Here is a 23,522-nt window from a genome sequence, read left to right on the forward strand (position 1 = left end):
ATCAATAAATAAAAAATTTTTTTTAAAGTTATGCAGCCCTAGCTGATGTGGCTCAGTGGGTTGCACATCACCCTGAGAACTGAAGAGTCGTCATTGGATTCCCAGTCAGGACACATGCCTGGGTTGCAGTTCAGGTCCCCAGTAAGGGGTGTGAAAGAGGCAACCACACTTTGATGTTTCTCTCCCTCTCTTTCTCCCTCCCTTCCCCTCTCTCTAGAACAAACAAACAAACAAACAAATAAAATCTTTTTTTAAAATGTTATGCAATTGCTTCTCAGCCCCTTGGCTAAGATCAAGCACGGGTACCTGTTCTTATCAGTTTAACATCTGATATATCCTCTATCCAATGACAACATATTAAATGGATTTTTGGAGCAGGGGGTTGGAATAGGAGTTGCTCCGCCCACACCAGTGCATCCACCTGGTACTGTGGTACCTTTGGAAATGGTGCACCCCCTAGGGGACAATCTGTTTAAAAAAAACCATGCAGATTTTGCACCCTCCATCTATTTTTGTCTTTAAAAGAATGCTTTAACTTACTGGTCAGTGAACCAACAATGATGCTTTGGGAACACTTTCTATGTTTTTCTGAGCCTCATATAGGGCAGCAGTCCCCAACCTTTTTGGCACCAGGGGCCAGTTTTGTGGAAGACAATTTTTCCATGGTCAGTGGTGAGAGGGATGGTTTCAGGATGATCCAAGTGCATTACATTCAAGCTTACCTGCTGCTGTGTAGCCCCGTTTTTAACTGGTCTCGGACCAGTACCGGTCCATAACCGGGGGGTGGGAGACCCCTGTTAGAGGGCACCTGTGCCCTTGGTTGAGAAGGACCCTGTATGCTCCACCTGGTCTCTCTGTCCTCAGTCTTTCTCTGTGCCACTTAACTTCGCCAGTGCATAAACGCACACGGCAACAGCTCCCAACGGTACTGCGTTGCTATTGGATTGCTTTCTTTTGGATTCAAAGCCCTCCAAAAATTATCATTTCAGTCTTACTTCCAATGCTAAGTTACATCCTAACATGCTGAAATACTTTAGTTAATATGCTTTCAATATTGAATTGAATCTGTTTGCTGGCAAGTGGTTTACTTCTGTAGTCATGCAGCACATTGTGTGTCTCAGACCAGAGCATCAGCATCACATGGGACTTGTTGGAAATGGAGGTTTTTCTGTCCTGTTCTATACCAGACCTGGTGAATCAGAAACTCTGGGTTTGGTCTGAGCAGTCTGTCCTCCAGGTGATTCTGAGGTGGCTGAAGTTTGGGAGCCAATGGTCTAGCATTTAGCTTTCAGATCTAAAACAGAGTAAGATATGGATTAGAAAAAAAGAAAAGGCCTCAGTGAGTATAAACTTTACTTAAAGTTACAATGTTCATTTTAAAACAAAATGTTAATATTCACTTAAGACTCTTTTACTAGACTTCTGCTACTAAATATATTTTTCATGAGGTTCTTCTTAACTTTGGAAATGTGTTCTAAAGAACAGATTAAATAATGTTTAATTCATTTGTCTCCTCCTAGTGGCAGGCTTTTAAATATTGAATGCAACACCCATTTATATTATATTATATATTTCTGAATTTTATTTCTGAACTTATTTCTGAAATTTTTCATAAGATTCCCCTATTTATCACAATTCAAATCAATTGCCCCTCCCCACCAAATTAAATAGATTTTCTCTTTTAGATCCAACCACGGCTACACACAAAACTATGCAATTTGTCTCTCATGTAGCTTTTTTTAAATTGGACTTGTTAAGTTTTCCCTCCTTATGTTGCCCACAACTTCTTTTTTCTTTCTTTCTTACTTTTACCCATACCTTCTAGCGATAGAACTTCATTACTGAGAACACTCAGAAATGAGTTTTCTTCCTTTACGGGATAGCAACAACATCACGTATTTATGCTCCTCTCACCACCCACCACCCCTTTTCTTGCAACGCCCCAGGAACCACACAAGACCTCCTGGGCACTAGGATGGTCACTATCATCAAATCTCTTCTCAGTGAACACTTCGGGCCCTCAGGCTCCCAGGCTATATTGACCTGAGGGGTGAACAAATTCTGTTGACTTTTTTGAAACCAGCAAGACAAGGTTTGCTTTTTTTTCCAAAAGAGTTTGTATTGATATGACAGGTTACTTTATGGAGATACTAATGCCCTACATATTCTGCTTTATGTCTTCCAAAAAGGTAGCCAGGCCATTTGTATTCCTTTGTCTGCAATGTCTAAAGAATGGAAAGCTGAAGCTACTTGAAGGGTGTGCCTCTGAAATTATGCTAGATATTTGAGAGGGAAAAGTAGAGGGGTGCCTTTGTTCAAAATAGATGGAAAAAAAATGGAGATTTGCTTAGGCTGGGAGAAGTGTAAAGTGGTGTGCCCTTATTCCCCTAGCAGTGCCCTGCAGAGGTTCCAGAACCTATGGTCTTGTTAGAAAGACCAGACATTAAGGTTCCCAAACATAGCAGGGATTCCCATGTTCTGCAGAAACAGAGCCCCTGCCCTTCACGGATCTGTGTCTTCAACCACAGGAATCTCAGCACTAAACAATGCGGACTGAAGACTAGAAACTTCTCTCCAAATACTATGTGTAATCATAGGGATTAAGGGGAGTAAATTGAGATTAAATTTTCATGCCATCCTGATGTGACAGGGGCTCAGTCAAGTTTAATTTCATTTAAGAAAATAAAGAAACATGTCTTTTTCTCTAAAAAAATATTTTATTTATTTATTGTTAGAGAGAGGGGAAGGAAGAAAGAGAGGGAGAGAAACATCAATGTGTGGGAGATACATTGATTGGTTGCCTCTCGCACGCCCCCAACTGGAGACCTGGCCTGCAGCCAGGCAAGTGCCCTGACTGGGAATTGAACAGGTGACACTTTGGTTCATAGGCCAGCTCTCAATCCGCTAAACCACACCCACCAGGGTGAAACACGTTTTTTTTCTTATACACCCAAATTTGTGGGTACAATTCTCATAGTAGGAAATACAACAAAGAACAAAGCAAAAGGAGATGTAGAATATAGCTGTTACTGGACTGAAGGGGCCCATCTGCCTGCAAGCATCAAGGCCCAATAAGACACAAGCAGGAGTGTGCAGCCATGAAAGGAACGATTTATTAGGGAGATGGTGCCATGCCTGGAGTCACAGCCAGCTCATGCTCAAAGACCTGGTTCTCCAAATGGTTTCTGGGGGTGGATTATATAAGGAAAACAATCCTTAGCCCTGGCTGGTGTGGCTCAGTGGATTGAGTGCTGGCCTGTGATCATTAATCATGGTGACTAAAAGAGTTAGGATCATGGTCTCTACTGATTGGTTGGTGTTAGGGTAGGGGTAATGGTCATTGCATTTGATCCTGATATCAGTCAGCCAAGAAGTTGTTCTGTCCAATTTTGCAAGGATTTGTTCTGTGGGGTCATTCTGCTTTCCTGGATCTGGAGCAAAAACACAACTGAGGCCAAGACATTATGTTTAGTTTGATAGAAAACTCTGTTTCAATGGTCAATAGTCCACAGGATCTTGTTTCTAAGACTCCTGGATGCTAACCAGAACCTCATTGTCCTGAGGGTTTAATGATTAAACAAGGGACACGAGGTGGGTGAGATCAGTTCAAGTCAAAGGAAAAAACAAAAACAAAAGCAAAAGGCCAGATTGAAGAAAATAAGGTTTCTGCCCTGGCCGGGTGGCTCAGTTGATTAAAGCATCATCCCAATTCTCCAAGGTTGTCAGTTAGATCCCCCGTCAGGGCACATACAAGAATCAGCCATGAATGCACAAATAAGTGGAACAACACATCCATGTTTCTCTCTTCCTCCCTTCCTCTTGCTCTATAAATCAATCACTGAAAAATTTAAAAAATAATAAAAATAAGGAAATAAAGAAAATAAAGTTTCCACTTCCTGCAATTACACAGTGATGGCCATTTCAAAGAAAAAGTGACACTCATCGTAACGTCATTCAAGTCTTGCAATACAGAATGATGAGGCTAGTTTTATCAGGTGTGCAGCTCCCTTGTTCTTTGTCTCCCTTCTCAACACTGTGAAGATTGGATGTTCTATCTCATTGCTCTGACTCTAGCTAGCCTGATGCAGGGGTTGGCGTCTCCACTCTGTCCTTTAAGGTTCTCTCCTTTCCCAGAAAAGATAGCAGTATAGAGGAATAAGTCAGACGGGCAGGTTTACTAATTCTCTGTCTCAGTTTTCTAATGTGTAAAATGGAAGTTAGACTAATATAGGCTGATAGTCAACTTGTATATAGTGGTAAAACCATACTAACTGTTAAATTAATGAAACTGCTCTATCATTCAGTGAAAAGAAACCGCCTCAAGCCTCTAGCTGGTTCTAGACAGCACCCAGCTTTCCCACACCTTACTCCAGCATGGCTGAGTGCTGTGCCTTATTGGTTATTACATGTTTTGAATATCACTCTATATAATTATTACCTTTTGAGACTGTCACCAGGCCTAAAGAGGGTCCAATTAAAAGAGGCTAATGATATTTGATCCTTACCATCTCCTTCCAACTCCCAGATATGGGTTCTTAAGCTATTGTTTTGTTTTGTTTTGTTTTGGATCCAAGACCAAATTATACTTCTGCTATGAAGCTTGAATGGTGTCTGGCCTTCAAAGATTTTTTCTTAATCACCCAAGCAATTTCCTCTTCCCTGTTCAGTTTAAAACTAGCTGCTTCTACTATTGTTAGTATTTTTTTAATAACAGCTTTTAAAGATACAATTCACATACCATAAAATTCACTATTAAAGTATACAATTCAGTAATTTTTAGTATATTCAAAAAGTTCTGCAACCTAATTCCTGAACATATTCATCAACCACAAAAGAAACCTCACATCCAGGGGTAGTCATTTCGCATTACCCTTTCCTGCAGGCTTGAACAACCAATAATCTTCTTTCTTTCTCTACAGGTTTGCCTATTCTGGATATCACCTACAAATGGACTCATTCAACATGTGGCCTTTTGTGTCTGGTTTCTTAATGTTTTCAAGTTCAACAATGCTGTAGCATGTATCTGCACTTCATTCCTTTTTATAGCTGGATAAGATTCCATTATACATCCCTGGCTGGTGTAGCTCAGTGCATTGAGCACTGGCTTGCGAACCAAAGGGTCTCAGGTTCAGTTCCCAGATCAGGACACATGCCTGGGTTTCCTGGGTTGCAAACCAGGTCCCCAGTAGGGAGTGTACGAGAGGCAACCACACATTGATGTTTCCCTTTCTCTTTCCCCCTCCCTTCCCCTCTGTCTAAAAATAAATAAAATCTTTAAATAAATAAAGTGTATAAACAGAAAGAACCTGAAAAATATATATGGAAATATTTTTTTAAAGTCATAATATTCTTGAATTTTGTATATTACTACTAGTAACATATTAAAGGCATATTAAATGCTTACTATGTGCCAAACACTGGGCTAAATCTATTTTATATGCAGTATCTCATTTAATCCTCACAATAACCAACTTGTACAAGGCCTTGCTGCTAATAATGCAGCAAAACTGGACAAGCATTAGACCCAAAGCTCAGAAAGCTTAGAGCTAGATCATCCTGTTTTCTGTACAAAAATCGTTTATTTTATCATTGGAACAATCCATGAGGTTACTTTAAGAAAACTCTGCCCAGGAGCACATCTTTGGGTCACTCATTTTTTAAAAATGTATTTTATTGATCATGCTATTACAGTTGTCCCATTCCCCCCATTTATTCCCCTCCACCCTGCACACCCCCTCCCACCCACATTCCCCCCCGTTTAGTTCATGTCCATGGGTCATACATATAAGTTATTTGGCTTCTACATTTCTTAACCTCCCCCTGTCTATTTTCTACCTACCATTTATGCTACTTATTCTCTGTATCTTTTCCCCCTCTCTACCCCTCCCACTCCCCCACTGATAACTCTCCATGTGATCTTCATTTCTGTGATTCTGTTCCTGTTCTAGTTGTTTGCTTAGTTTTTTTTTTTTAAGTTTGGTTGTTAATAGCTATGAGTTTGTTGTCATTTTACTGTTTATATTTTTTACCTTTCTTTTTCTTAGATAAGTCCCTTTAACATTTCACATAAAAAGGCTGGGTGATGATGAACTCCTTGAACTTGACCTTATCTGGGGAGCACTTTATCAGTCCTTCCATTCTAAATGATAGCTTTGCTAGATAGAGTAATCTTGGATGTAGGTCTTTGCCTTTCATGACTTTAAAATACCTCTTTCCAGCCCCTTCTTGCTTGTAAGGTTTCTTTTCAGAAATCAGCTGATAGTCTAATGGGAACTCCTTTGTAGGTAATTCTCTTCTTTTCTCTTGCTGCTTTTAAGATGCTCTCCTTATCTTTAATCTTGGTTAATGTAATTATGATGCGCCTTGGTGTGTTCCTCCTTGGGTCCAACTTCTTTGGGACTCTGAGCTTCCTGGACTTCCTAAAAGTCTATTTCCTTTGCCAGATTGGGGGAGTTCTCCTTCATTATTTTTTCAAATAAGTTTTCAATTTCTTGATCTTCCTCTTCTCCTTCTCACACCCCTATGATTCAGATGTTGGAATGTTTAAAGTTATCCTGGAAGTTCCTAAGCCTCTTCTCATGAATTCTTGTTTCTTCTTTCTGTTCTGGTTGGATGTTTATTTCTTCCTTCTGTTCCACACCATTGATTTGAGTCCTGGTTTCCTTCCCATCCCTGTTGGTTCCCTGTAGGTTTTTCTTTATTTCACATAATGCAACCTTCATTGCTGCCTGGGTCTTTTTTATGCTGTTGAAGTACCTAGTGAGTTCCTGGAGCATCTTGATCACCAGTGTTTTGAACTGTGCATCTGACAGGTTGTCTATCTCTTCGTTGTTTAGTTGTTTTTTTTCTGGAGCTTTGAACTGTTCTTTCATTTTGGCCATTTTTTTGGTCTTGGGGTGCCTGTTCCCTAACAAGAGGCAGAGCCTTAGGTGTTCATCAGGGCAGGGGAACCCACATCACTGCCTTCTGAGGCTGTTTGTGGGGGAGGGTCCAAGAGGGAACAGTACTCTGCTCTCTGTTGCATCCAACATCCAATGTTGCATCCAACAAACGTGAGAACAAATATCGGAGACTTTCAGGGTATCAAAGATGTTGCTTTATTGGCCAAGTTTAACCTGCGCAGGGGAGAACTCTCAAAGTGTCCGGAGACACGGTACCCACAAGGGTTGCAGACGAGAGTCGCCCCGAGCGCTTACAGCTAAGTCCTTATATAGGGGTTTTGGCGCGAGCAAGCAAGCGTTTCACAGAAGCTGATGTGGCAGTTAGCTATTGGCTTAGAGACCGCGCGCGGGAACAGGGTAAAATTCAAATTTTTAAAACTAAACAAAGCATTGCTTATCTAGCATACCCAGGGGAGAACATCTGCACGACACAGGACGTTTGCTCAACTACATCCTGCACTCTGTCTCCCTTGTTAGTTCCTTTTAGCTACAATGCGGTTCCTGTTTACTAAGGTCACATTTAGTTCTTAATTTCCTTGTTCCCAACACTCTCTGCCAGTTTTCAGTCACTTCCCCTGCCACCCACAATCAAATTGGGCCCTTCTGGTGCTGATTCCCAGGTGGGTGGGTTTGTGTATCTTCTAGGACCCTGTGGGTCTCTGCAATGAACTCTCCTGTGAGGCTGGGAGTTTCTCCCACTGCTGCCTCAACCTCCACAGGTGTTTTCAGTCAGAGGCTTTGAGGCTTTATCTCCCTTTGCTGGAATCCTGGGTTGTGCAGTCTGTCTCACTCCCCAGTTGTTCCTCCCAGTTTATCTGCATGAGAATATGGGACCACCCAGTCCTCCAACTGCTGCCTTGCCATGAATCCTTTCCACCCAGCTGCCCATCTCCACCCCTCCTACCTGTCTGAATGAATGTTTCTTCTTTAATTCCTTGGTTGTCAGACTTCCATACAGTTCGATTTTCTGTCAGTTCTTTTGTTTTTTATTTTTAAATTCGCTGTCCTCCTTCTTTTGGTTGTGCGAGCAGGCACAGTGTGTCTACCTATGCCTCCATCTTGGCCAGAAGTCTCTTGGGTAGCTCATTCTTAATCCCCACACTAGTTAACCTGAAATGTGTTCTTAACGTCAATATAAATGAAACTGGAAAAGACACTGGAGCTCGTGCTGCCTGTCACTACTAAACCCCATAAGCAGGAACCAAGACTGAATCTTTATGGGTGCTTTAATCAGATGGCTGGCAATCTGAGAAGACAGCGGGTTTGTGCCCTAATAAACCATCTTACATTTTCTTTCCAGGCCAGTGTTTTTATAACAGAGAACAAAGTTTGGTGAGGGGTTTTGAAATTCAGGCGAAATTAGATTTAAAAACTGCAGTATTCTTGCCCTGGGCAGTTAGCTGTTCCAAGGGCGGGTGGTGGGCTGTCTCCCCCTGGAACACAATGGCCCAGATGCCTCCACTTGTCCCCAGGCGGTAATCTTTATCAGTGCCCCAGGAGGTTGGCTGTCTCTCTTCCAGGAGTTGGGATGGGCCTTATCTGTAGTTTCTGAAACAATAGCTTTAACATATGCATTACTTACTAGGTTTATTACCTATCTACCTTAAACTAAAAGTTTCCAATTCTTGAGTCCCCTATCATAAGAAGTGTCCAAACTTCTAGGAATTTTTATGAGTTTATCTGAGCACAACTTAAGACAATTGCTGGGAAACAAAACCTCAGTAGATTGAGTACGTGATCCAGAAAATGGCAGTTTTGTACCTTATTTTACATAGTAAAATCAAAAGAGGAGGCTTAAGGGAGTTACATGAAATCCATTGGTGATAGATTAGGGAGGCAGGAGAAAGTAAAGTGGGGGGGACATCTGGGATTGGGTAAAAAGTAAAACAATAGACATACTTTTACATGGGTGGATACAGGATAGTTAAAGTCAACAATTAACAGTAACAAGAACAATGAGGGGATTTGTGATCTCCACTCTGATGGGTGCCTGTGCTTTGAGGTGGGTCCGGAAAAAAGAAACTTGGCATTCCAAAAGTATGTTATTGCAGATGCAAGAAGACAATAGATAGTCTCGATTAAAGTGAAGATTGACTTGTCAGGGATGATTCTAGTATAGGACATCACTGCCCGCCATGACCTGATTTTAGTTAAGAAAGTTTTAATTTCAGGCCATTTTATGTGGTTACTTTAGGTCTCTGAGTTTGTAACACTGCCACGCAGGCCTCCCCTGAGCTTCTCAGGTTTAGCATGTGGCGCCTTTTCATCCACATTAATTGGGCTCAGGGAAAACTTGAATTGGGGATTAGTGCTGCAGGATATCGTCACACAGGCGGGGTCCACACCTGTGGAGAATTTTTATGAGAGTTTGAGCCACACTGACGCATAAGCCAGGGAGCAAGATCTCAAATGCTCCAGAGGATGTTTCTTTTATGCATCAGGTAAATGAGGGAACTAAGGAAGTTTACACGCACGTGGGAGAAAGCAATGCAGGGACTGGATTACAGGACAGTTAACAAGATTATGTGTTCTCTTTAAGGTGGCTACGGCTTATTTCAAAGGTGTGTTGCCCTAGATGCACAGAGCGTACTCATATTTGGATAAAAGCCTTTTACCAAGAAGTTTATGCCTAGGGTGTGACCACCCTTCATGACCAGCTCAGTTAAGAATGTATAATCAAATCACTCTGTGAAGTTACTTTCCCCTTTTCCCTCCACAGTATTAGGAATTTCTTCCCAAGAAGGCAGGCTCAGCTAACACAGGACTACTCCGTGGCCCTGCAGGCGGCGGTTCCCTCGCTCGCACCTTCTCTATCCCCTCCCCCTCCCCTCGCTCACCAGTCCTCTCCTCTCACTTGGGGCAGGGAAAGCTAAGGGACCCCTAGGTCACCGGACCTCCTAGCCTGCCCGGGACCCGGCTCCTGCCCTCAAGTAAGGAACAGGGGGGAAAACAAAAACAAAAACAAAGGAACTAGGGGCGAGCCTGGACGCAGCCTCCACGTGGCCTTCTGTGGCCTTCCGACCCCCTCCCTGGAGTGGTTTGCAGAGCCTGAGGCGCAAGGAATGGGGGCGGGGCGCTGCCCACACTCAAGATGGCGGCGGTAGTGGGCGTGGCTAGTTACTCAGAGGCTGCGAGGAGGACTGGGATCATGGCGGCAGCCGAGGAGCGGCGTCCTGAAGATGGGGAAGAGGAGGCAGTGAGTGCTACGACGAAAGCCTGCACGAGGGGCGGTGGCGGTGAGAGCCGCGCTGGCTGGGAGAGGGCAAGAGAGCCGGAAGCAGCCGGCACCACGGATCCCCACGGGCGCCTTACCTGCTTTTTGCTGCAGGTGGGGGGAGGGGGCGGAGGGTCTGCAAGGGAGCTTGCCTCAAGCCTAGTTGCCGCATTGTCATCAGAGTGGGGAAGTAGAGTAGATGCCATAGGGGAACGTCGCTTGCTTTTCCACCTTGAAAGCAGGATGTAGTTTTCACAGGGGTGGGATTGTTGCACTGGGGATTCTGAGGTGCTCTTGTTAACTGCCTCCTCTTGCCCACCACTGGCAGGCTAGCTTGTTGACCCTTCTTTTCTTCTACCAGGAGCAGCTGGTTCTGGTGGAATTGACGGGAATTATTGATTCAGACTTTCTCTCAAAATGTGAAAATAAGTGCAAGATTTTGGTGAGTCTTCTGAAAGTGGAGGATGGTTGTAGATGTTCTTAAATTTAGAACAAGAATGAATGGTGAGCCATCTGTCCTCAAAGATTGATATATTAATTCCACGTTACAAAGCTGCGAACTCTGAAGACAGTCATAGATGTATGGGAGAAAACGTTTAACTCAGCTCGAGTGGCCGAATGTATGGCTACAGAGAATTCAAGATTTGGAGGAGGTGGCATTTTAAAATGGAACGATGTAATTTGAAAAAATACATTGTTTTAGTCTGGTGGGAGAGAGGGTAATTAGATATGCACACAGGTTACATTCAGAAAAGGGAGAGAAGGTGCCTACGGAGAGAACTTCAAAGAGCTATGTGTGGTGTTCTAAGTTATCATCTGTTTTACCACTTTGCTTTAAAATCTTTCAGGTACTGTTGACAAAACTTGCCCTGTTCTTAGCTTAACTTGAAGGGCAGGTTGACTGAAATAGACCCACCCATCCACTGGGGTATGAATTAAGTAGTCTGCAGGTTGTAGGTTCTGTGATCTGAGCAGGTTTAGCTTATCCAGCACCTGCCAGGACAAGAGTGGGGGTGTCCAACCTTTTGGCATCTGTGGGCCACACTGGAAGAAGAGTTGTTCTGGGCTGCACATTAAATACATCACGACATGTAATCACAAAAGAATCTCATAATGTTTTAAGTAAATTTACGATTTTGCCTTGGGCCACATTCATAGCCATCCTGAACTGCATGTGGTTCCCTGGCCGCAGGTTGGACACCTCTGTTCGACATTCACTTTGGTAGCAAGGTTACATCTGGAAGCCTTTTTCTTTTTCTCCTTTTTTAAAAATTGAGATATAACTGATATTATATTAATTTCAGGGGTATGACAATAATAATCCAATATTTGTACATATTGTAAGTGATCACCCCAAAAGTCTAGTTAACACCTGTCACCACATAGTTACAAATTTTACCTTTTTTGTGATGAGAACTTTTAAGATTTATTCTCTTAGCAAGTTTCAAATATACAATAGAGCATTATTAACTGTAGTCACCATGCTGCACATGACATCCCCAGGACTTACGTATTTTATAATTGGAAGTTTGTTTCTTTTTACTCCCTTCACCCATTTTACCCGACTCCTAAGGCTTTTTCTAGCGATGATTTGTTATGATCCTCTATTCTGATGTAGGGAATTGACACTGAGCGGCCCATTCTGCAAGTGGACGGCTATGTCTTCGCTGGAGAGTATGAAGGTAGGAGGACGTCAGATAGACAAAACTCCTTTTTTTATATGCTTTACTGAGAAAGCAACTTTGTTATTTGTCATCAAGTCTTTAAATTTTTCCACAGACACTCCTGGGACCTGTGTTATATTTGAAGAAAATGTTGAACATGGTAAGTGATTGCTATGGTGACTTTTTACTATGAAATATTTCAAACATACTTATGTACAGTGAATATTAAAATTAAACATTTCATGTACCCACTGTCTAGCTGTATCAAATCATACCGTTTTGCCACACAGTGAAAAACATTCCAGATACATTTGAAGCCCCTTGTATATGCCTCTCCAAATTTATTCTCTTCCTTTGGTCCTCAGACATAATCATTTACTTGAAGTTGATGTTTTTCTTTCCTATACCTAATTTTATATTACGTATGTGTATGTGCACAAAAAATAAATAGTATTTCTGTATATTTTCAAACTATATAAATTATAGCATAGTATGCATATTATTCTATAATCTTTTTTCAATTAGAGATATGTTTTGAGATTTCTACATGCTGATTTACATAACTCTGTTTTTCCTGTTTCTTAGTGTTCCATTTGTGACCATACCACAATTTATTCCCCAGTTAATGGACATGTTGGTTGCTTCCATTTTTACCAGTGATTATTCTTAATAACTACTAAAACTTATCGTGTGCCTTTTATGTGTCAGGCACTATTGTAAGTGCTACATGTATTAACTGATTTAATCCTCACTAGTCTACAAGGTAGACCCCATGTTGTCTTCATTTTACATTGGAAAAAACTGAAGCACAGAGAGGTAGATAACATGCCCAAGGTCAGACTCAAAGAAAGAGGCAGAGTCAGATTTGAACCCAGATGGTCGGCTCCAGAGCCCATGTATTTAATTATGCTTATTAACGCACTGTGAATACTTTTATGTCTCCCTGTGCATATATGTAAAAAAATGTTTAAGGTACGTATTTACTAAGAGAATTGATAGATCGTTGACTGTGTGTTTGGTTCAACAATATGAAATAACCGATTGGGCTGAGTATTGACAATTTCATGTAGTTTGACTGACTGCTGGCTGCTTTCTAACATGTATCGGTTACTCTCACAGCAGCAGTGTACGAAAGTTTGCAGTGCGCTTCACTTCCTTAGCTCAGAGCCTCATCCCTCCTGCCTGTGCCCACGGTTTTCTGTAAAGCTCTATTCCCAAGGAGTGGGCTGGCATTGTGTTTTTTCTCAGCCTTCTTTCATGATTGACAACGTCCTGACTTAAGTCTCTGGCTTTAAGTAGAAAGTCTCACTTTGGTCCTTTGTTTGTGTGATAGAATTTTAGACCTCTTTACGCTATAGAGCCAAATTTCTGGCTTCACTTTCCTCCTTCAGGGCTGGAGCCTAGCAGGCCCATAGTTTTAATTTCACTCATGGCTTTGTGTGGCTATCCACTGGAGTTGTTTGTTGTTTAGGGTCCAGTTCTGCCTTTCATTGTTAATGTGTTTTATCTGTCATTTCTCTGTGCTTGGAACAGGAGGGATGAGTTAAATTTTAAACTTACTCAACTATTTAGACAAGAAGTAGTTCAGTCTAACTCCCTAAATTGGAATTACTAAGGCTTAACATGATTATTTTATTTGCATTTTATTTTATTATAGTGCATTAAGCGGTATAATAATTGAGTTCATTTTATGTTCTAGTGGATGCAGAAGGTAACAATAAAACAGTGCTAAAATATAAATGCCATACAATGAAGAAGCTCAGCATGACAAGAACTCTTCTGACAGAAAAGAAGGAAGGAGAAGAAAACATAGGTTAGTTCACGTAGTTCTCTGGAAATAGGTTATTTAATATTGGCTTTGACAGTGACATATTCCTACCACAACATTGTTTTACTTTGTAGTTATAACTATATGTAATATCTTAAATACGTTATTGAAGGTGCTCCATGAGAAGTACCAAACGTAGATTTAAAATGGAGTTCAATACGGGCCAATGTGGCTCAGTTGGTTGGAGCCTCGTCCCATAATCAAAGGGTTGTGTGTTCGGTTCCCGGTCAGGGAACATGCATAGGTCACCAGTCAAATCCCTGGTCTGGGTGCATAGTGGGGGCAGCCAATTGGTGTTTCTCTCACATTGATGTTTCTCTTTCTCCCTTCCTCACTCCTTTCTTCTCTCTCTAAAAATAATGGGAAAAAAATCCTCAGGTGAGGAAAATAATAATAATAATAATAATAATAAGTAAAATCAGTTGAACTCTAATGTAGCAGAGCAAACTGGAGACATATAAGAAATCTCTGCTTTGCACTGGAAATATTTGAGAGGTGTTTGTCAAGAAGCTTGATGTGATTTCCAACCCCTAGGGAAATCAGCAGTCTCCTTTTTTTTCTTAATTAAAATTCTTTGTAAGTGGGGAAGATGTGACAGCAGTTCTGGGTTCCCAAGGTGTACCCTCAGAGGGTCTCCTGGAAACTTGGTAGCTGCAGCAACCTTTCCTATGAAACAACTGGAAGAAGCTGGCTTTATATGTGAGGGAGGGACTCTAGGACCACAGTTGTTATTCCTGAGTCTGGTTCTTAATTAGCATTCATTTAACCTTCTCTAGTTGCTGATTGTCCCAGATTAGACTTTAGACCAGTGCTGCTTGCACTGTAGCAGTCACATATTTGTAGAGATGAATAATAGTCACCTGATGGTTTAAAAGCTCATTGTTCTCCCTGGATGGGTGGCACAGTTGGTTGCAGCATCACCTAGTGCACCAGAAGGTCAGGGGCTGATTCCTGGTCGGGGCACATGCCTGGGTTGCAGGCTCGGTACCTGATTGGGGTGTGTACAGGAGGCAACCAGTCACTTCTCTCTCACATCTTTCTCTTTCTCTCTCTCTCTTTCCCCCACCCCTCCCCTCTCTAGAATCAATGAATATATCCTTGGGTGAGGATTAAGGAAATAAAATAAAAATTCTAAAAGCTCATTGCTCAAAGACATTTAAAACTCTCATAAATATTACTTTAGTGATGAATATTTATGGCTTAATAGATGTATTTTAAGTAATAAACATTTGAAAGTACATTAGTCATGCAGAAATTAATTATACCAGCTACACATAACTACATAAGAAATTTTGGTTCTTAACAGGTATTTACCCAAACGATCCCTTTTTTAGGCACTTTGAAAATAACAGAAAGAGGGAGGAATTTTGAAGTTCTAGGATGAACTTGAAAAGGAGTTATATTCAGATAAACTGAGCTAGCATTTAGATACTCTGATTATTAGTATAAGGAAACTACAGAATTTCCTCTCCTGTAGTCTTTAATAACCTGATAGATGTTTGTGAAGATTTGGGTGTTTGTTTAATCAAATCAATTAGTAACCAATTATTTAAGGCTGTATTAATTATTTATTGCTGCATATGAAATTACCCGTGAACCTAATGGCTTAAAACAACAATGGAAAAAAACCCAGTGTCTTTCATAGTCTTTGTGAATCTAGAGTTTGGGAGTAGCTAACCTAGGTGGCTCTGGCTTGGGGCCTCTCATGAGGTCCCAGTCAGTATGTTGGCTGGGCTGCAAGCATCGGGAGGCTTGAGTAAGGCTGGAAGATCTAATTACAAGATAGCTCACATGACTGGCAAGTTTGTGCTGGCTGTCAGCAAGTTTGTTCCTTGAACCTCTGTAGTACTGTTTGAGTGCCCTCCTGAATTGACAGCTGGCTTATCCCAGATCAGAGGATCCATGAGAACAAGGTGGAAGCCGTGATGTCTTTCATGAACTAGCCTTAGAAGTCACTCTGTCATTCCTACAATATCCTGTTGAGTGTGGGAGGGGACTACATGAACTTGAATACCAGGAAGGTGAGGATCACTGGGGACCAACTGGACACTGGCTGTCAAGTGTGGCAATATGCTAGAGGCAGAACAGAATAGATAGGAGGCGTGGCCCTTGCCTTCTAGGAAATTGCACTCTAAAAGTAAATCACACTGATGCACATGGCTGGATTTCATTCAACTTACTGTATTTTGCTGTGTAGAATGCACACTTTTTTGCCCAAATTTTTTGAGGGAAAGATAAGGATGCACATTATACATGGGTAGTACTAATTCTGTGTCTGTATAAATGTTAATTATTTTATTTATGCTTATGTGTTAAAAGTATAACTCTAGAAAGCAATAATGATTATGATACCCTGCAAAATGATAGCCTGGAATGTGATAATCAGTTTTGTTTCAAAATATAAACAAACAAATAATTGAAAAATTAAAATAATTTTTTTCCTGAAAGTTTGGGCCAAAAATGTGTGTGCACATTATACATGGCAAAACATGGTATTTTATTTTTTCCTTTTTTTTTTGAAAGTTTTCTTTTTTTTTTAAGATTTTATTTATTTATTTTTAGGGAGGGAAGGGAAGGAGATAGAGAGAGAGAGAGAGAGAGAAAGAGAGAGACAGAGACATCAATGTGCGGCTGCTGGGAGTTATGGCCTGCAACCCAGGAATGTACCCTGGCTGGGAATCGAACCTGGGACACTTTGGTTCCCAGCCCGCGCTCAATCCACTGAGCTACGCCAGCCAGGGCCAAAACATGGTATTTTAAGTATCTGCCGTGTGGCAAGTATTATGCTAAGAGTAAAGAATGGCTGCAAGGGGAACTAGCAGGACATTGCTCTTGCAGGAAAAAAATATGAAAGTCAGTAGTTGAAGCTGAACTGGAGAGAAAAGGACTGATCAATTTTTGATGGAGACTTTATAGGAATAACATGAGAAGACATGGGATCAGCACTTAGGAAGTTTCAGCAAATAGCTACAGAAGAGTTTATGGTGAGGAAGAGGAGCAGATGGAAATGTGAATAGGGTGGCAATACAGGTTGAGGTATCTTAACATCTAATGGAATTTAAGGATGAGACTAAACAGCTTGGGCTTGCTATAGAAATTAATGAGGGAAAAAATTAGTGAGGGTCCACTGAAAATATTTTCCTGAAAGGGTAATAAGAATAAACGAAAAGAGCATTGAAATAATTATATTTTTTTAAGATTTTATTTATTTAATTTTAGAAAGAGAAGAAGGAATGGAGAAGGTGAGGGAGAGAGTCAGCGATGTGACAGATAAATCAACTGGTTGCCCCTCTCACACCCCCAGCCAGGGACCTGACGTGCAACCCTGGCATGTGCCCTGGCTGGGAATTGAACTGGCAACCTTTAGGTTTGCAGGTCGGCACTCAGTCCACTGAACCACATCAGCCAAGGCTGGAATAATTCTTGATTATAGAGGTGTATTAAAGGGTTATGACTTTGACTGTGAGTATGGAAAGGAACAAACATTTTTTTCAAGTTTTATTGTTTGAGCTGTATGTTATTTTGCAATTGGATGTCCCAACTCAGAATAACATGTAAGTGCCAGTTTGAGGTGACAGAGTAGAATCATCCATGGTATTATGAAAACTAAGTGGGTAAGGAGACAATGGTAGAGAAGGGACAGTTTTCTTTAAGGCACGAAATGGCAGTGACAGCTCAAGCTAGCTCTCCGAATGAGATGGTAATTGAACTGTGGGGAAAAAAGCTTCGCCCTGACTCATATAGCTCAGCTGGTTGAGTGTCATCTGGCAAACTGAAAAGTCGCTGGTTTGATTCCCAGTCAGGGCACATGCCTTGGTTGAGGGTCAGGTCCCCGGTTGGGGACATGTGAGAGGCAACTGAACGGTGTTTTCCACAGATCGATGCTTCTCCCTCCCTCCCTCCCTCCCTTCTCCTCTCTCTGAAAATAAATAGAAATCCTTAAAAAGAAGGAAAGGCTTGAAATAGTAACTGCAGTAGATTACTTTTAGTAATATTGATGACGTGTGTCCTGTAAGCATAACAAGGTCTCCATATAAGATGGAAATCGTGTCATTGTTTATGACACGATTGTTTATCAACCTTGGTTGATGTTGAGGTTTTACTTTGACATATATTGATATGATGGAAATTTAAAGAAAAATATGCTTAAGTAACTAAAATTCCTTTTTCATGTTTCTTTCTTGGTTTGTCTTCCCACTCTTTAACACCACCCCTTCCTCCCCAATTAGGTGGTGTGGAATGGCTGCAAATCAAAGATAATGATTTCTCCTATAGACCCAACATGATGTGTAGTTTTCTACATGAAAATGAAGATGAGGAAGCAACCCCAGCCCCAGATAAACCTCTGGAGTTGGAAGAACAAGAGATTCAAATGGAAGATAATTCAAACCTGAATTATGAACAGGAGAAACCACCACACTTGGAAATAGAGCATTCCGTTCCTCTTACCAGTGTTTCTTCTGAAACAGAAAGTTCTGTTTTTATGGAAACTCAGGATACTGCCTTAGAAATCACTCCTAAATGAAATGTTTTTTGTAATAAATAGCGATGAACTTTGAAAAGTTTTATATAAAATAATTACCCATGAAGCTTTCAATTCACTCTTTTATTATTTTTATTGATAATATTTTCAATTACAGCTACAACTTAATACACCAGAGTCATTAAGAACCAGATATAAATGGAATTTTTAAATATTGGTTAAAATGACTATAGGAAAACTTCTTTAATGTGTCCTTTAAATTGGAGATTTTACTAAGATAAGTGTATAAGTTTTCTATTGCAGCTATCACAAATTATGACAAACTTTGATTAAAACAATGCAAATATTTATTTTCTTACAGTTTTGTAGGGCAGCAGTCTGACATGGGTCTCACCTGGGCTAAAATCAGGGTGTGGGCAGGACTTCATTCTTTTCTGGAATGGGAAGTAGGGGTGGAGATGACATGTCCTTGCTATTGCAGGATCAAGGCTGCATTTCCTTAACTGTCAGCTAAAGGCCATTCTCATCTTCTAGGGGCTACCTGCTTTGCTTGGCTCATGGTGCACTTCTCTTCAAAGCCAGGAAGGGCAGGTCAAGTTTCTCTCCTGCTTAAAATCTATTCTGCTATTATCCTATCTCTGACCAGCCTTTCTTGTCTTCCACTTTTAGTGGTCCATTTGAATACACGGGGTCCATCTGAATGACCCCACTCTTTTAAGGTCTATAACCTTGATCTGCAAAGTCCCTATTGCCATGTAACGTAACATAAACAGGTATAGAACTGAACAGTAGGGCATGAGAATCCTTGGTGGGAAAAGTGGCAGTGGCATTATCCAATCTGCCATACCACAGTAAATATTATATATCTAGGAACAGAAAAATAATTCACTTGGCTGGTGTAGCTCAGTGGATTGAGCGCAGGCTGCAAACCAAAGTATCGCAGGTTCGATTCCCAGTCAGGGAACATGCCTGGGTTGCAGGCCATGGCCCTCAGCAACCACACATTGATGTGTGTGTGTGTGTGTGTCTCTCCCCCTCTCTCCCTCCCCTTTCTAAAAATAAATACATCTTAAAAAAAAAAAAAGAAAAAGAATTCAGAAGTACTTAAGGATAAAGGTAACATTCCCGCTATTCCGGCTATAATTCCATTCCTTTCCCACTTGAGAAAGGTTATTGGAGTTTTAGCTATAACAGCCATCACATTATGATAATGACCTAGATCTGCTCTAATTTCTATTTGTATATAAAATATTCAGAAACTATGATATCTTGTTATAGATTGAACCATGAAATTGCCAATATTTGATTGTTTCTGACTATAAAAAGGCAATTATGTGGTTTAACCTGGTACCAATAAGTTAAAACACATCTTACATTATAACTGTTGGAAAATATAACTGTATGAGAGGTTAGAGAACTAATGTTATAGAATGAGGAATTATTTTTTCCTTAAGTTTTGTAACTTTTTACCAAAGAAAGTTTATCTTGATTAAAAACATTTCCAAATCATAAGCATGTATATCTTCCCAATTTTTATATGACTTCTTTAGTTTCAGTTTTTGTTTAATAAAAAGCTTATTTTCCCCACCATATGTATGTGTAGGGGAAACTGCTAATTATCTGACCTGGTAACTGTTCTTTTGTTTTTTCTTTGTAATAGAACCCCAGAATTTACTCAAGTCATCGGTGTGCCCAGCTTTCCTTGGTGTATATATATGGCCATATGACTAAGTTCTGGCCAATGACATAGAATCAGAAGTGTTGAGTGATGGGTGATTCTGGGAAGTTTCCTTAAACTTTAGGTATGAAAGGAAATGGGCCAGCTTGTCCTCTCTTTCTTCCTGCTGGAACATTGATGTGATGGCTAGAGCTCCAGCAGCTTCTTGGACTATGAAGGAACCTTGGAAATAGAAGCCATGGGTGACAGAGTGAGATAGAAGATTGGGTCCTAACTTTATGGTTCTGCCCTGGACTGCTATGAGTAGAGTTAATAAAATTCTCCCAGTAAAAAGACCTCATGTTTGCCTTTCAGCACTGTCTTCTCTGTAAACTTACTAGACAAGATACTAAAAAAACCATTAGCTGTGATGCCAGGCGATATTGTTTATGATTAAAAATTACTGTTTGCTGGTAAATTGTATCTGGATCAAGAAGACTGAAAAGAACTATAAAAAGCCATTGGAAAACATGGGCTTTGGACTTAAAAAAACATTTTTTAATTATTGATATTTAGAGAGAGGAAGGGACAGAGAAACACCAATTTGCTCCTCCACTTATTTATGTATTCATTGGTTGTTTCTTGTGTGTGCCCTCACCAGGGATTGAACCTGCAACCTTAGTGTCTTGGGATGATGCTCTAACCAATTGAGCTACCTAGGTGGGGTGGGCTTTGGGCTTTAAAAAGAGTGCTATGTTTATTACTAAGATCCTTTGAAGCTACACTCATACTATTTCAAGAGATACTGGTTCTTAGGGAGCATGAAGCTCCTAAGCCAGCATGGCTTTTGCACCTACCCAAATGGTCTTGTTGCCTTACATCTGTGTTGACACTTCGGCAGCTGGAGTAAAGACTCCTGCTGAAACAAGGCTCGTGCTGTTGTGACATTTCCTATAAAGTTAAGTGAGTCAAGCGCCAGGCTGGGACCTGTGAGTGTGACTGTCATTCCAAACCCTTGACTATTGCTGTCATTCATTGCAGCTGTGCACCCCTGGTCTTTACCTGAGAGAGAAATAACTTAAGTCACTGTAATAGACACACACTCCTAATTGATACATTATGCATTTCAGCAAACTTTAAACATTTAGAAAAGTATAAAGAAGTTGAGTGGAAGACTCTTGAGATTTGTAATCTTGCAAAAGAAACATCTAGACTGAGGTAAATTGTACCTTAAATTGAAGAGGAAAATAGAGTCATAAATTCTGAAGAGAACATATGTTTCAGCTCCTTACATGTTAGTAAGATGAAACACTTGGAATTAAGTCGGGTAAAATCTTATTTTTCAACAATGAAATATTTTGTAAAACTAGAATTTCTACACCATTAATCTGTTTTACTAACTTGAAAGGGTTACTTACAAGCTAATCTTGGAGCCAGTCCCTATGTAGCATCACACTAAATACTACTGTCATTGAACGCAATGGGTGGCTTTTGCTTACAATAACATTCTATTCAAAAGGGTTGTGTTGCGCCCTGGCTGGTGTGGGTCAGTGGATTGAGCGCGGGCCTGCAAACCAAAGGGTTGCTGGTTTGGTTCCCAGTCAGGGCACATGCCTGGGCTGCAGGCCTGGTCCCCAGTAGGGAGCATGCAGGAGGCAGCCACACGTTGATGTTTCTCTCCCTGTCTTTCTCTTTCCCTTCCCTTCCGCTAAAAATAAATAAATAAAATCTTTTAAAATAAAAAACAAAAGGGCTGTGTTGTCAAGCTGTCTCAGTGGGAATTATTCCTTCAGGCCATTATGGGATGTTTGAAAATCCACTCATTTGTTCATTATATAATACATGGATGATCATAACAAGTTTATTGACAGATACAACCAGTTTAGTGAAGCTGTTGATACACACTTTTGTATTCATTTTGCAGCAGTTTAAGATTTTTTAGATTCTGTTTTCATTTCCTTTTGTTCCAACAGTTTATGTGAAACTGAACAAGCTTCTAAATGTGTCGGGCTTGCATAGAGTAATCTTCCAGAAATGTTCTTAGTGACTTTTGGAAATGGATTTTATGACTCTCTTTTATGACTTCCATCATTTTTCAGAATTTTGCAGAATAAGAAAATCCTGTTTATAAAATTGTCTCGAAGTACACTGTACATTATTAATCCAATGCAAAGTGAATATGCCTTTTTAATGACAATTTGTAATTTCTAGGCACTTTTTTCTTTGAAAATTTTTTTTCTGGTATGCTCCCCTTCTTGGGGACTCTAAGGGTCCCCAAGAGACTTGCAACTAGGGAAGCAATGGGCAGTGGTAGCTCATCCCAGGCTAACCCCCTAAACCTGTTTCCAAGGCCCCTCTTCTATGACTTCTCAGTGAGCCAAAGTAGCCCTGCCAGGCTCATTTCTTCCCATAATATAACATTCCTAGACAGCCAAAGCAGCCCCGCCGAGGCTCTCCTGTTGCTTCTTCTATGCTAAGTCCTTCCTTGTTTCACTGTACCGAACCAGCTTTAACAAATGTACTTTCAAAACTTTAAAAAAAAATTTTTTTTTCTGTTTATAGTTGGAGGGGTGGGTTCCTGGTATTTTGTGTCTGGATTTAATGTAGACACACTTGAATATCATTAATAAAAATGTCAAGGTAGCTGAGGTCCTAGTTTTCTCAGATCCAAAATAAGATTTTAATTTTCATACCTTAACAAGCTTTTATTTTCTACTCATATTCCATGGTCCCAATCTGTAATAGTATTAGTGTGCTACTGCTGCTGTAACAAATTACCACAGACTTAGTGGCTTAAAACAACATAAATTTATTGATAATTCTGGAGGTCAAATTCCAAGATTCAATCTTAGGGAGATAAGATCAAGGTGTTGGTAGGGCTGCATTGCTTCTGGAGGCTCCAAGAGGGAAATCCATTTCCTAAAAATCCTTTTCCAGCTTCCAGGGATGTGACTGCTGTCTGACACATGAGCTGGACCAGAACAAATGGCCAGAATGGAGATGGCTTACCACAAACCTCCCTTAGAGGTTATAATTGATGTTCATTCTGATGTACACCAACACCCCTACCCTGCCACCGGTTATGTGCTGGTTCCTGGAACAGGCCGTTGGCCTGGCCTGGTCAAGCATGTAATTTCTTGTACCTGGGAGCATTCATGTGCTAATACCCATGTCAATCCTCCTCCACTTCACCCTATATAACACTTGCCAAGTGGCACAGGGGTCCATTTCATCTTGCATCTTTCCAAAATGCACCTCTTTTGTAAGTTTCCCCTGGTAAACAGCATACTAATCGCCATGCCGGAGTGGCCAGCCTTTTTCTTCAGTCTTTCACTGCCCTTTGCTTGTGGAGGTCGATTTTCAGTCTCTGGGCCTTTCCTTGGGCCTCTGTGCTATAAAAGGCAATCTCTAAAAAATGTTTTAAAAGTATAACCAAGTATGCTAAGAAAGAAGAGAAAATAGAATTATATAACATGTTAATTAAGCTGCAAAAGGCAGAAGAAGATTGGAAGAGAAAATACAAAGAACATGGCAATGTATAGAAAACAGTATGTATGGTAGATATTAACAACTTTATAAAATCATTTTGAATGTCAGTGGTCCAATTGCACTAATTAGAACAGATTGTCAGAGTAGTTCAAGAAACAAGACCCAACTCAATGTTGTCTATAAGAAACCCACTTAAAAGACACATACATTAAAAGTAAGTGAATAGAGAAAGATGTACCATGTAAA

General features: G+C 40.6%; 1 protein-coding gene and 1 non-coding gene across 2 annotated transcripts; both read left to right on the top strand.

The window, feature by feature from the left end:
- Positions 1–266: 266 nt before the first annotated feature.
- Positions 267–458, top strand: LOC123822346. The gene has a single exon (XR_006786313.1). It is a non-coding gene; the product is annotated as a U2 spliceosomal RNA (small nuclear RNA).
- A 9,539-nt stretch (positions 459–9,997) lies between these two features.
- GTF3C6 (general transcription factor IIIC subunit 6) lies at positions 9,998–18,236 on the top strand. Its single transcript, XM_045844149.1, has 6 exons — positions 9,998–10,137; positions 10,517–10,597; positions 11,774–11,837; positions 11,935–11,979; positions 13,519–13,632; positions 17,877–18,236. Exons 1-6 carry the CDS (start codon positions 10,033–10,035, stop codon positions 18,170–18,172), a joined length of 705 nt encoding a protein of 234 aa, XP_045700105.1. The 5' UTR covers positions 9,998–10,032; the 3' UTR covers positions 18,173–18,236.
- Positions 18,237–23,522: the final 5,286 nt, after the last annotated feature.

This window comes from Phyllostomus hastatus, unplaced genomic scaffold (assembly GCF_019186645.2).
Source record: "Phyllostomus hastatus isolate PE091 unplaced genomic scaffold, TTU_PhHast_1.1 phas_contig_40, whole genome shotgun sequence".
In the NCBI taxonomy this organism is placed as follows: domain Eukaryota; kingdom Metazoa; phylum Chordata; class Mammalia; order Chiroptera; family Phyllostomidae; genus Phyllostomus; species Phyllostomus hastatus.

What these genes read in the sequence shown, in the direction of transcription:
- GTF3C6 (XM_045844149.1), top strand. Translation starts at nt 10,033, where the DNA reads ATGGCGGCGGTAGTGGGCGTGGCTAGTTACTCAGAGGCTGCGAGGAGG. An exon ending in AAAATAAGTGCAAGATTTTG is followed by an intron (nt 10,598 to 11,773) that starts GTGAGTCTTCTG and finishes ATTCTGATGTAG; the next exon opens with GGAATTGACACTGAGCGGCC. An exon ending in GGAAGGAGAAGAAAACATAG is followed by an intron (nt 13,633 to 17,876) that starts GTTAGTTCACGT and finishes CTCCCCAATTAG; the next exon opens with GTGGTGTGGAATGGCTGCAA.